This window comes from Myotis lucifugus, unplaced genomic scaffold, assembly GCF_000147115.1.
Source record: "Myotis lucifugus unplaced genomic scaffold, Myoluc2.0 scaffold_3738, whole genome shotgun sequence".
NCBI classification, from domain to species: Eukaryota; Metazoa; Chordata; class Mammalia; order Chiroptera; family Vespertilionidae; genus Myotis; species Myotis lucifugus.
In genome coordinates this window covers 1-12051 of record NW_005874786.1, presented here as the reverse complement: position 1 = coordinate 12051, position 12051 = coordinate 1, and the positions used below count along the sequence as shown (strand labels likewise).

Here is a 12051-nt window from a genome sequence, read left to right as displayed (position 1 = left end):
ATGTCTAGAACCACAACCGTACAGAGAGAAAAAATGGAAAGAGACAGATTTTAGTTCTACGCTGTTTAACTCCTAGTAAGTGAGAGTAGTACAGGCATCGATTTCTTGTAACAAAACTAAATATTGAGAAATATTTAGAACGCAGCCACATCGGAGGCCACGGATTGCACCTGGCTTGTCTTAAAGGCACCAGTGAGTGCAGACTTACCCGCCGAAGGTCAGAGCGACTACCTGCCCATGGTTGTCCTTGCCACCATCTAAGCAAGTGGGTTGTATAATGCCCAAAACCTTCCCACAGAAAAGATCGGACCTAAGGACAAATTCAATTCAGTGCTAAGCCTTATTGTCATTATTATACTCTGCCAAACAGCCACTTTTCCCAGAAGCCCCTGGGGCAGCGCAAGTCATCACGTAGGTCTTGGGGTCCCCAGCTATAAGGTGGGGCTGCCTCGCAGGCAGAGAGAGCTGGGACCCCGACACTGATGATCCCCATGGGTAAGGCACTGTGTAGAGTGAGTTATGCTGGGACCCCCACTTTTAAGAAAAACCTCTTATAACATCAGAACCGTTCTGTCTGAAAGGCCAGACCAGATGTTGGGGGCCTTGGACACGGGGAAGGCAGCCAGGAGCTGGCTTCTTTCGGCACATGGGGTGCTGTGTGCCCTCACAAGGAAAGGCCCTTTACTTTACCAGTCACTCCCCTGGGCCCCCTCTCAGATCTTTTCAGGGATCTGGACGTTCAACTGGGAATAAAGCTGGGAAGGGGAGGCCAGCTGCTCCCTCCTGAGCCAGCCCTCAGCAAGGACTCTGGTTTGACTTCCTAATTCAACAGCAGGGACTGGGGGCTGATGGGAAGTGGACAGACTTGGGGCCACAGAGAAAGATGGGGCTGCTCACACCAGGGCTGTTTGAGAGGCCGGAGGGCAGGCACCACCCCTGCAGAAGGAAAAGGATGGGCGAGGTCTGCAGAGGTTGGCGCCCAGGACCCTGGGACGGGCTCCTCCTGCCATGAGGCACAGCAGTGTCAGACTCAGACCCACAGAGCACAGCCTCGCTGCTTGGGGCTGGGAGCCGCCCTGTGACCGTCAGGAGGGACACGCCTGGTGTCTCTGGAAGGGCGGTGGCTGTCTAGGCAAAGGTTCCGGCACCTCTCGCCTCTCCTTTAGTGCCCGTCCTCTCCGCCTGGCCTCCCTGCCCGAATTCGGCCCAGACCCCTCCCAAGAGGCGCTCAGCAGGCCCTGTCCCCTCTGCTCCCTTCAAACCCGACCGCCATGTTTCTGGTCAGGGGCTGGCCTAGCCTAAGTGAGAGGAAACTGGGAATTTGGAATACTCTTTTATGCTAAGGCAGTGATTCCCAAAGTGGGCGCTACCGCCCCCTGGTGGGCGCTGCAGCGATCCAGGGGGGCGGTGATGGCCACAGGTGCATTTGTTTTAACTTTTTTTGTATTACCTTTCTATTCTGAGTTCAATAAATAGTTTCATAATTTCAAACTTCAATGTTTCTAACTTACACCTTTCTTTACTATATTTTACGAAACAGGCAGAAACATTAATACATATATCTTTCTGTTTAATTGCTATTAAAATTTAAAAAAAATTAATTTCCAGGGGGCGCTGAGTAATATTTTTTCTGGAAAGGGGGCGGTAGGCCAAATAAGTTTGGGAACCACTGTGCTAAGGTGTCAATGACTAATGATGGTTTCATGAAGTAGGTCTTCATTTTACTACAGAATTCCTTCAACTTCAAAGACCGAAGCTCAATTTTAAAGCAATTAAGAGCAAAACATGGATCTGAGAGGGAAGAACTTTTGAGGGGAGGCCTGTGGACCCCCGAGGCCCAGCATTGGGCGGCCTCAGCTCGCTCGGCCACGGGGTTGTGCTCAGAAGTCGGTCTGCACCTACCTGCTTGGAGCTCAACCTCGAGGAGGGTTTGCTCTGACGGTGGGTTTGTTCACCTAGTGTTAAGGGCATATTAAAGTGCACGCTTGACTTAACCACAGGCACAAGTGTCCGAAAAGCTAAAGCTCTGAGAAGATCTGGCGAGGAACAGGGACAGTAGAGATTAGACTGCCTTACAGCAGGCAGATGCATTCATTCCTGCATTCATTCATTCATTCATTCATACATTCAGCACGCAGTTATACAGCACCTGCTCAGTGCCAGGCACTTGTTGGTACTGAGGGTTCAATGGTGAATAAGGCACAGTCCCTGCCTGCCCCCAAGGAGCTGAGGGTCCAGTGGAGTTCCATGAACACTCCAGGTCCACAGACAAGAGCTTCGCTCTGCTGCTGCTCAGCGGCTGGCCGCGTCTGCGTCAGACCTCGGCCGTCCTCTCCAGGTGGTATGTGCGCAGAGGCCTGCACACCTGGAGCTGGTCCAGAGTTTGCCTGAAGGACGTCACGTGTCTGCGAGACACCTGCAGGCCCCTTCTTTCTTCTAGTCCCCGAGAAGCACTGCTCCTTCGTTCAGGCTCATCCACTGCCAGGGGCTTTTCCTTCAGCGACTGAATACAACCGTCTTCCTTTTCCTCTTGTCCGTAGGAAAAGGCGAACTGAAGCAGCAGAAAGATTATAAATGGGAAGAAAACAAATTACCATTCGGCACGCTCAACTCGAGTCTGCTCTTGGACTCCTGGTGCAAATTCTTCTTCATATTAGAATTAAGGCATCTGAGAGCTGCGGCTCTCGATTCTGCCCTGAAAAGCTCTGCCGCCAGCGGGCAGGTGCCCAGCCATCACAGCGGGGTCAGAGAAGTCGTCTGGGGCTGTGGTACCGTCGCTCGAGGCTGAGCCAACTCCCGGAGGCCTGGGGCCCCTACCTGCCGCCACACCAGCCGGTCCCTCCTCAGTGTTGACGTGGGTCAGTGGTCTGAGCACTGCTTGGTGCTCCTGGGCCTCCGCCCGTGACCTTTTTCCTTTTACACACGGACCGGCTGGGTGATGGTCACGGTGATGACCAGCTCGTTGGAAGTCCCGAATGAGCCTGCCGGCAACAGCGTCACCTGCGCCGCAGGCCCGAGAGGCAGGGCCTCGCTCTGTGGTCCAGGATGAGTCACTGTGTATGAGGTGGGACCTCATCACAAAGCTGGGAGCCGTGGAATTGGTTCTTTCCATGTCAGAAGCCCGGGATCACGAAAGCCCAGGGGTGCTGCGGGCTCCGTTCTGTTCCGTTTCACTTCAGCTGTTCAGATATAAATTAGACCACCCCATCCCCTTCCATTCACAGTCGGTCGGCTCGAAACGTCTCTTCAACAGAGGGGTCAAGCAGGCCCATGCTGGAGTCACTTAACATGTTGAGTCCATCCAGGCTCAGCGGCTCAATTTGGAGCTCTTCTTCCAACGGGAATGAAGTGTCCATGTTCAGACTGACCTCGGGCATGCCCTCCAGCTCACTGCCGAGGTCTCTGAACAGGCCAGAATTCGAGTCCTCTGGAAGAAAGAGCAAGAGGGAACGACAGGGCGGATTAGGAGGCGTGAGGGCAACAAACTGATGATACCCCCAAAACGCTACCCTGTCATCCTCCCAGCCAGGAAGGACAGTGATCGCTGTGTCCCAGCCACTTCCAGGCCTAGTTTGTTCTGGAATCTACGTTTTTCCCAGTCAGTTCTGTAACTCCCCCCCACACCCTGCCACTTTTTTTAAGGTGACTGCTCTTTATTTTTTTGTTTGTTGATTTTTTTTTATTTTTTAAATATATTTTTATTGATTTCAGAGAGGAAGAGAGAGGGAGAGAGAGCTAGAAACATCAATGATGAGAGAGAATCATGGATCAGCTGCCTCCTGCACGCCCCACACTGGGGATCGAGCCCGCAACCCGGGCATGTGCCCTGACCGGGAATCGAATAGTGACCTCCTGGTTCATAGGTCGATGCTCAACCACTGAGCCACGCTGGCTGGGCTGATTGTTTTTTTTTTAATCCTCACTCAAGGATATTTTTCCACTGATTTTTAAGGAAGTGGAAAAGAGAGGGAAAGACAGAGAGAAACATCGACGAGAGAGAAACACATCGATTGGTTGCCTCCTGCACGAGTCCCGACCAGGGCCCGGTCCAGGGAGGAGCCTGCAACCAGGGTATGTGCCCTTGACCAGAATCGAACCCGGGACCCTTTGGTCCATAGGCTGATGCTCTATCCACTGAGCCAAACCAGCCAGGGCACGCAACTCCCAATTTTGCAGGCTTTCTCCGTTTGTACAGTGGCCAATCACGGAAAACTAAGTATTTCAGAAAAGACTCACTGCCTCGGTCTCTGGGCTGGACACCTGCGCTCACACAGGAAAAGCCGAGCTGGGACTGTCCTGTTGTGCTTTATCTAATGTTGTTGCCGCTTACACGACCTTGCAATGGAATCTGTACCGACACAGCAAAATCGAAACAGCGTGGAAGCGGCGGGTGGCCCACACTCACCTGTCAGGAGGCTGTTGGGGAAATTCCCGCAGTTGGAATACAGGTTTGGTCTCAAATGAAACGAGTCCTGTGGCTCCTGGGGACCGTGCTGCACCAGGGGCACCTGGAAGATCAAAGGTCACAATGTGAGGAACGACCTCTGCTGCCGAGGAGTGAGAAACACCACGGCTCCCGGGGCAGCCCAGAGGGAACGGCTCTTCCAGTCCCTTCCCTGTGGGAACTGAGTGCCTGGCCGTCGTGCTGCCCGCCATGCAGGCAGGGCCTAGCGTGGAGCAGGGCCCCTGAGGTCCGCAGTAGGGACCTGTCCCCATCACGCACGGCCCGGCCCTCTCCGCCATCCCAGGAGACGCCCAACTGTGGCTTCTGTGCCCTCTGGCCTCTGACCCCTGCCCCTCCTCAGTCACACGGAGGCTCGTGGGAACTGCCATCTGCGGGAGGCCTGTCAAGGCTCCCCAAGGAGCTGATGTAGCCAATAGGTTCCTTTCCTCTTTGGTTTCCAGAAAAACGAGAAAACAGAAGCCCTTTCTTCTCACTCGGAGGGAGGCCTCGCTATGAGAAAACCGCTAAGAAGAGAGGTCAGAACCGAGGCCTCTCCCAGGTGCCTTCCCAGAAATTAAGTTTCCAAACTATTTTTAAACTCTTTCAAAAGTAGGAGTTTCCATCATTTGTCTGGGAGACACTGACCATGAGACGAACATGGCTTCTCCAAAGGGAGGCAGCCCATGGTTCCCACCACGAGGCTTTCCCACGCCTCCTCGGGAAACGTGTCTGTCTGTATTTCACTGTTGTCGAGTGCTGGAAAGGCTCCTCTGTCCTTACTCCATCCCAGAGACCAGCCCACACTTTCTACACATTCTAAAACCTCGGGATGTTAAAAATGGTCAGTGTGCCCAGCGGTGTGGCTCAGTGGTTGAGTGTCGATCTATGAACCAGGAGGTCACAGCTGGATTCCAGGTCAGGGCACATGCCCGGGTTTTGGGCTCCATCCCCAGTAGGGGGCGTACAGGAGGCAGCTGAACTATGATTCTCTCTCATCATTGATGTTTCTATCTCTCTCTCCCTTCCTCTCTGAAATCAATACAAATAATTTTTAAAAATTTTTTTTAGCCCTAGCCAGTTTGGCTCAGTGGATAGAGCGTCGGCCTGCGGACTGAAGGGTCCCAGGTTCGATTCCGGCCAAGGGCACATGCCTGGGTTGCGGGCTCGATCCCCAGTAGGGGGTGTGCAGGAGGCAGCCGATCAATGATTCTCTCTCATCATTGATGTTTCTATCTCGCTCTCTGCAATCAATAAAGAAATATATTTAAAAAAAAATTTTTTTAAAGGCCAGTGTTATGGAAAGATTGCAGAGCAAAGCAAACGGCTGGCTGGCACTATCCTGGAAAGGACTGCCCCGCCAGGACCCAGCCCCCCGGGAGGCCGCCCCCACACTGCGCTGGGCTCAGCAAGAAGGCCTCAGGCTAAGCCCCTCTCTGGTCTTAGTCTCCAAACATGACCGGTCAGTGGGCTGCTGTGGCCCCTGCCAGCATGAACGATGCTACCGTTCTGACTAGAGAGCCACCACAACCCGCCATCACGTGTTCACACAGTTCCTCTGCTGAGGCTCACAGTTTCTTCGGGGCCAGGGGAGATCCTGGTTCTGCCGGGCGCCCAGCACAGCTGAATCAGAGACGGGAGTGAGCCTGGTCCGCCTGGTGTGGGTCCCGCACACTGAGCAGTTCCTGCTCTGAGAAGAGGCAGGCCCCGGGCGATCGCTCACCTGCTGAGTAAAAGCTGGGCCCGGCCTCATGGACTGCTGGTCAAAGCTCACGTCTGGGAAGAAGCTGGTCAAAGACGAGCCCTTCAGGGAATAAGGAGGGGCGTTTAGTTGGAAGTCAGGGCGAAATAAGCCTTCCCTCCTGCCCGGTGCTCCCGCCGGGACTCACCTGGCCTGTGAGGAGCTGGAAGTCTGGCTGCGGCAGGGACGGGGCTGCCTGTGGCTGCTGTGGGGGCTCCGGGGCGTGGGGCTGCTGCAGGAGACGCTGGGGGAGCTCCTGGGGTGTGGGGTACGGGGGAGGTGGGGACAGTTGAGCTTGGGCGTCTGTGGGCAGGAAGGTAAGCGGGCTCCCATCGGAGGGCACCATCTGGAAAACAAAGTCACTGAGTAGCGGAGCTTCCAAGTTCCTCGTCTGAGTCCTTGAAGATGAGGAGGCGTCACGGTGAGGAAAGACCTTCTCCTGGGCAGTCTGTACTGGGCTGAGAAGCTAGTTCTGCTCCTTCAAAGGGTATCTCGACTCTCACTTCCCCACAAAGCATTTCCCACTCCATGACAATTTCTATTGTCCAGAAAAACAAAAAACCCAGCCAATTTACCAGTTTCCTCTCAGTTTTCTCAGTAAAAGCCATGTTGCTGGGTTTTTTTGTTTGTTTTTTAATATATTTTTATTGGCTTCAGAGAGGAAGGGAGAGGGAGAGAGAGACAGAAACATCAATGATGAGAGAGAATCATCGATTGGCTGCCTCCTGCAGGCCTCCTACTGGGGACTAAGCCCGCAACCCAGGCATGTGCCCTTGACCGGAATCGAACCTGGGACCCTTCAGTCCACAGGCCGACGCTCTATCCACTGAGCCACACCAGCTAGGGCCATGTTGTTGTTTTTTAAGCCATAACTTCTGATTAAAGATGGGAGATTTAAAAAAAGCATTTAACTCTACAGTCTCCCAAAACTCTACTGAAACACTAAAACAACATTAAGCAACGCTAAACATTCGTAAACAACGCTAAAACAATAACAACAACATAACCAACAACACGAGGACAAAGATACCAGGAAAGAAGGAAACCCAACACGGTTTGGAAAATGAAAAGCAGATGGTGAAGAAGCGACTGGCTTGGTGGAGCTGGGAAGGCCACTGCTACGCCGGCAGTGAGAAAGCAACACGCAATCTGACTTACACTCAGGATCCCCAGGCAGTGGGAACGGGGGCAGTGCTGGAGCCAGGAGGATCTTGTCACAGTTCAGGTGAGAAGCAGGCGGGCTTCTGAGCCCTGGCCTGCAGGAGAGGGGAGGGCTCTACTCTCGAGAGAGGACAACAAAAGCTCTCTGGGCAGGGCTTACCGACTGCACCCGGTGAGGCGCTTTCCTGAAAACACCGTTTATGAGAAAGCTCGCTATTAAACTTGAGCCCTCCACTCTTTGTTCCCAACTCGGTTCTCAGGTCAAGAAACCATCAAAGAAATAATTAAAGAAAATTTCCACCCTGACTGGTTGCTCAATGGTTAGAGCATCGGCCCACGGACCAAAGGGTCCAGGTTCAATTCCCAGTCAAGGGCATGTACCTGGGCTGCAAGCCTGATCCTGGCTTGGGTCCCGGCATGTGCAGGAGGCAGCCAATGGGTAGGTGTCTCTCACATCGATGTTTCTCTCTCTCTCTCTCTCTCTCTCCCTCCCTCCCTCCCTCCCTCACCTCTCCCTTCCACTCTCTCTAAAATGAAAGGGGAAAAATATATGCTCAGTGAAGATTAACCAAAAAAGAAAAAGAAAATTTCCCAGAAAAGAAGGATGAGTTTTCAGGTTGAAGAAAACCACCAAATATCCAGACTCATGTCAAACAAGCCACGTTATTCTGAAATTTCAGAAAACTGGGGACAAAAAGAAGATCCTATAAGCTTCCAGAGAAAAAAAGAGAAGGGAGATTTCATTCAAAGTTTTATGAATCAGAATAAAAGTGGATTTCTCTAGAAACTAAATTGACAATAGATTCAGTCAGTTATCAATGAAATGGTGGATAGGATAAAGACATTTAAATCATGTCGTGCACTCTATTTTGTAAAGCTACTGGAGTTTTTGTTTTTATTTTTTTAAATATATTTTTATTGATTTCAGAGAGGAAAGCAGAGGGAGAGAGAGATAGAAACATCAATAATGAGAAAGAATTATTTATTGGCTGCCTCCTGCATGCCCCACACTGGGGATCTAGCCCATAACCCGGGCATGTGCCCTGACCGGGAATCCAACCTTGACCTCCTGGTTCACAGGATGACACTCAACCACTGAGCCACACCGGCTGGGCTGGAGGATTTGTTTTTAGCTGTATTAAGAAGAGACCTACCCAATTCCAAGCGTTTGGGATTGAATTAGGAATATATACATAGAACCAAACTAACAAAGGAAGATATTTATTAAAACCCAGGAGGAAAAAAAAATGGTCCTTTGTTATTTCATAGTGTACTATATAGTTAAACTCGGACTACATTATTATAACTATGAAAACCGGTTTGGCTCAGTGGATAGAGCGTCGGCCTGCGGACTGAAAGGTCCCGGGTTCGATTCCGGTCAAGGGCATGTACCTGTGGTTGCGGGCACATCCCCCGTAGGAGATGTGCAGGAGGCAGCTGATCGATGTTTCTCTCTCATCGATGTTTCTAACTCTCTATCTCTCTCTCCCTTCCTCTCTGTAAAAAATCAATAAAATATATTAAAAAAAAAAAACATTACACACTGAGTACTGCTCTAATCAAAATCAAAATAAACCACATGGTGGAGGAGGAGGAGGAGGAGGAGGAGGAGGAGGAAATATGTGTGTATGCGTGTGGGAGGACTGGGAGAGCTGAAGGAGAACAAAGCAATAATCTTCCGTGGTAGAATGTCACTAGATAACACCTAACACTAACATTGTAGGACGAAATAAGCTTGAAAAAATGTGGTTAAACCAAAGAGATGAGCTAAAGTGGTTGAACGCAGTCATCTCCAGGGAGAGAGAAATATGGGGGAAGGGAAACAACTCTAATTCAGAACAAGTCCCTTAGAACTCTTTGACTTTTTAAATTATAAGCATGAACAACATCGATTAAAAAATAACTAAATATAAAGCGAATTTAAAAATGGAAACATCTGAAAAAAGATGCTCTCTATCCATATAGTCTTCTTAAAATGTATCTAGGAAGCCTGAGTAATATTTTTCAGAGCCTGTCAAATAATTTTGCAAAATAAAATTAATAACATAAAAAGAACCATTAAAAAACAATTATGAAATACCCTCTCCCCAAAGGGATTACTCATATAATCAAGATCCCGTAGCTGGTAATTGGTACAGAATGACTAATAACTGGATTGCCAATCCTTCCATTGTGTGCGGTCCACTCCCCCTCGCCTAGTCATTACTCATTTTTGGAGAAGTGGTTAGTGAATGATGTTATAATGTATCTAGGGAGTGACCAACAGGTTAAAAATATATTCATTGATGATTCTGGTAAGGAAACCACCCTTAGAGCTTAGGATAAAAACAGTCAGCCAGTGAAAACATGAGTTTCTGTGACAGGCTTCGGACTTCAGCCTGCTCCTAACCAGGCTTCTTTGGGTCTTTCATGGCGACATGACCCTTATTACACCTACTCTTTCATGAGCAATACAAGTCCTGTTTCTCACTCTGCAGTCACAGTTAGGGACGAGGTCCACTAGCAAAGCTTTAGGGAGATAGTCACGGTCTTCTTTGGCTTTTCCTTGTGGTTTAAAGTACGTAGAGAGCTGTCTGGCCTGCATGGCTCAGTGGTTGAGCGTTGACCATGAACCAGGAGGTCCCGGGTTTGATTCCCATTCAGGGCACATGCCCGGTTGTGGGCTCGATCCCCAGTTTGGGACATGCAGTAGGCAACCAATCAATGATTCTCTCTCATCACCGATGTCTCTATCTCTCTCTCCCTCTCTCTCTCTGAAATCAATAGGAATATTTTAAAAAATAAATAAAGTACATAGAGAGCCCATGATTGACTTGCCACACCTGCTTCTCTGAGCTAAGGTAGGCAGACCTGGGTTGCATCCTCTATATCTTACCACCAGGGGTCCTCGAACTTTTTAAACAGGGAGCCAGTTCACTGTCCCTCAGACAGTTGGAGGGCCGGACTATAGTTTAAAAAAAAACTATGAACAAATTCCTATGCACACTGCACATATCTTATTTTGAAGTAAAAAAACAAAATGGGAACAAATACAATATTTGTATTTGCATGTGGCCCGCGGGCCGTAGTTTGAGGACCCCTGCCTTACCACTTTCCCCCAACCCCAACTTTGAGAGTTACAGCGCCTGCAAACTGTTCAATGTTTGCTTAAGAATAATCAACACAGGCCTGCTCTTGGGAAATCATTAATGCATTCTGAACTATTCACATTTCCGCTCTGATTTCACATATAAGTGACCTCATGGACAACACTGGGTGTAATGGACTCAGTCCAAAATTAGAGAGAAGGAAATCGATTCCTCCATCTTCAGTCTCTTTCGCCGAAGCGATGTTTACCTGCGAGGCAGGATAGGGGTTCATTGGGCTGGTGGAAGAGAGCTGTCTGCAGAAACCCTGATGTGCTTCGGGGCCCGGAGAGAGCGTGAGAGGGCTGACGGGAGGCTGCCTGCGCCGAGAGGGGCCGCTCAGGTTTGTGGTGGGGAGAGAGGGGTTGCTGAGGGAGAAGAGGCGCAGTGAAGGGTGAAGCGTAGAGGCGCTGGGCGAGGTCTGCGGGTGGCTGTTCAGGGAAGAGGAAAGCGCTGTCTTGCTGAGTGTGGCCTGGAGGGAGGGGTTACTCCGGGAGCTCTGGAGACCTAGGAGAGAACAAATTCCAAGTTACTTGTCATAATTTCAGACCAAATCGCTCGTTTTCCAAGATTAAAGAAAACATCATTTCCTACGACGTGATGAGGATTCTGTGTGGAGGAGCTCCTGGGAGACTCCGACTGAACGTATATCAGATGTACCAGTGGCACGGAAACCCCCACCAGGGAACGGTTTTCTTGAGAGGTAGGTGATCGTGTAACGGATGGGGGTGGGGGTTGGGGGGGCAGGACCAGGTAAGAGTGGGTAGTGGAGGCCAATGTGCAATGTGCTTAGCTCCAGCCCAGGGAGAGGAGCCAGGGCTGTACCACAAACTCAGTTCATTTTATTTTCTTAATCCTCACCGGAGGATATTTTTCCATTGATTTTTAGAGAAAGTGGGAGAGAGAGGGAAAGACAGAAACATTGATGTGAGAGAGACACATCGATTGGTTGCTTCCTGCACACCCCCAAACAGGGCCGGGGCCTGGAAGGAGCCTGCAACCGAGGTATGTGCCCTTGACCGGACTCAAACCTGGGACCCTTCAGTCCATAGGCTGACGTTCTATCCACTGAGCAACACCGGCCAGGGCCACAAACCCAGTTCAGAGCCCCGCGTGCCTCGGTCCCAGGCATAATGCCGAACCCTCTGCTGCTTCGGAGAGCTTGCTTCCTTGGAGGCGTGGCTCTCAGGGAGCTGCCTGTGTGGCCCGTCAACATCCTGAGCAACCAGAGGGTCACGGGAAGAGACACCCTCCATGTCTCCTGCCCCTCGGTGCCTTTCTCTTTGTTTTCCTGGCTCCCAAGAAACTGTTCATCACAGTCTATTCCGATTCAGGGGAAAGGAAGCTTTTGCTGGTGCTTAGTGTTGTTTTGGAGGGAGGGTGGTAAGTTTTAGCATGAGCAAGAGCGTTTGGGGAAGGCATCTGCATGACACAGGGAGCTGGGGCACAAGTTGGAGGCGGCCAGGGGCACTGTCCTGTGCCCTGTTGGGTCCTGGCGCCTGACAGAGTGGCTTCACTCCGTGAATGATGCTGCTGTTGGTATCTTAACTGGCAACACCCATGTTTCACAGCTCAGCCCATCA

The 12051-nt window shown here is 50.8% G+C and overlaps 1 protein-coding gene across 1 annotated transcript; it reads right to left on the bottom strand.

Moving 5' to 3' along the window:
• Window positions 1-1558: 1558 nt before the first annotated feature.
• On the bottom strand, window positions 1559-10991 carry LOC102424398 (CREB-regulated transcription coactivator 3-like; the record flags this gene model as incomplete). Its single annotated transcript, XM_006108826.3, has 5 exons — window positions 1559-3427; window positions 4406-4508; window positions 6165-6245; window positions 6331-6528; window positions 10680-10991. Coding segments are annotated over 5 exons (903 nt in total), but the record flags the coding sequence as incomplete, so codon positions are not given.
• Between the last annotated feature and the right edge of the window lie 1060 nt (window positions 10992-12051).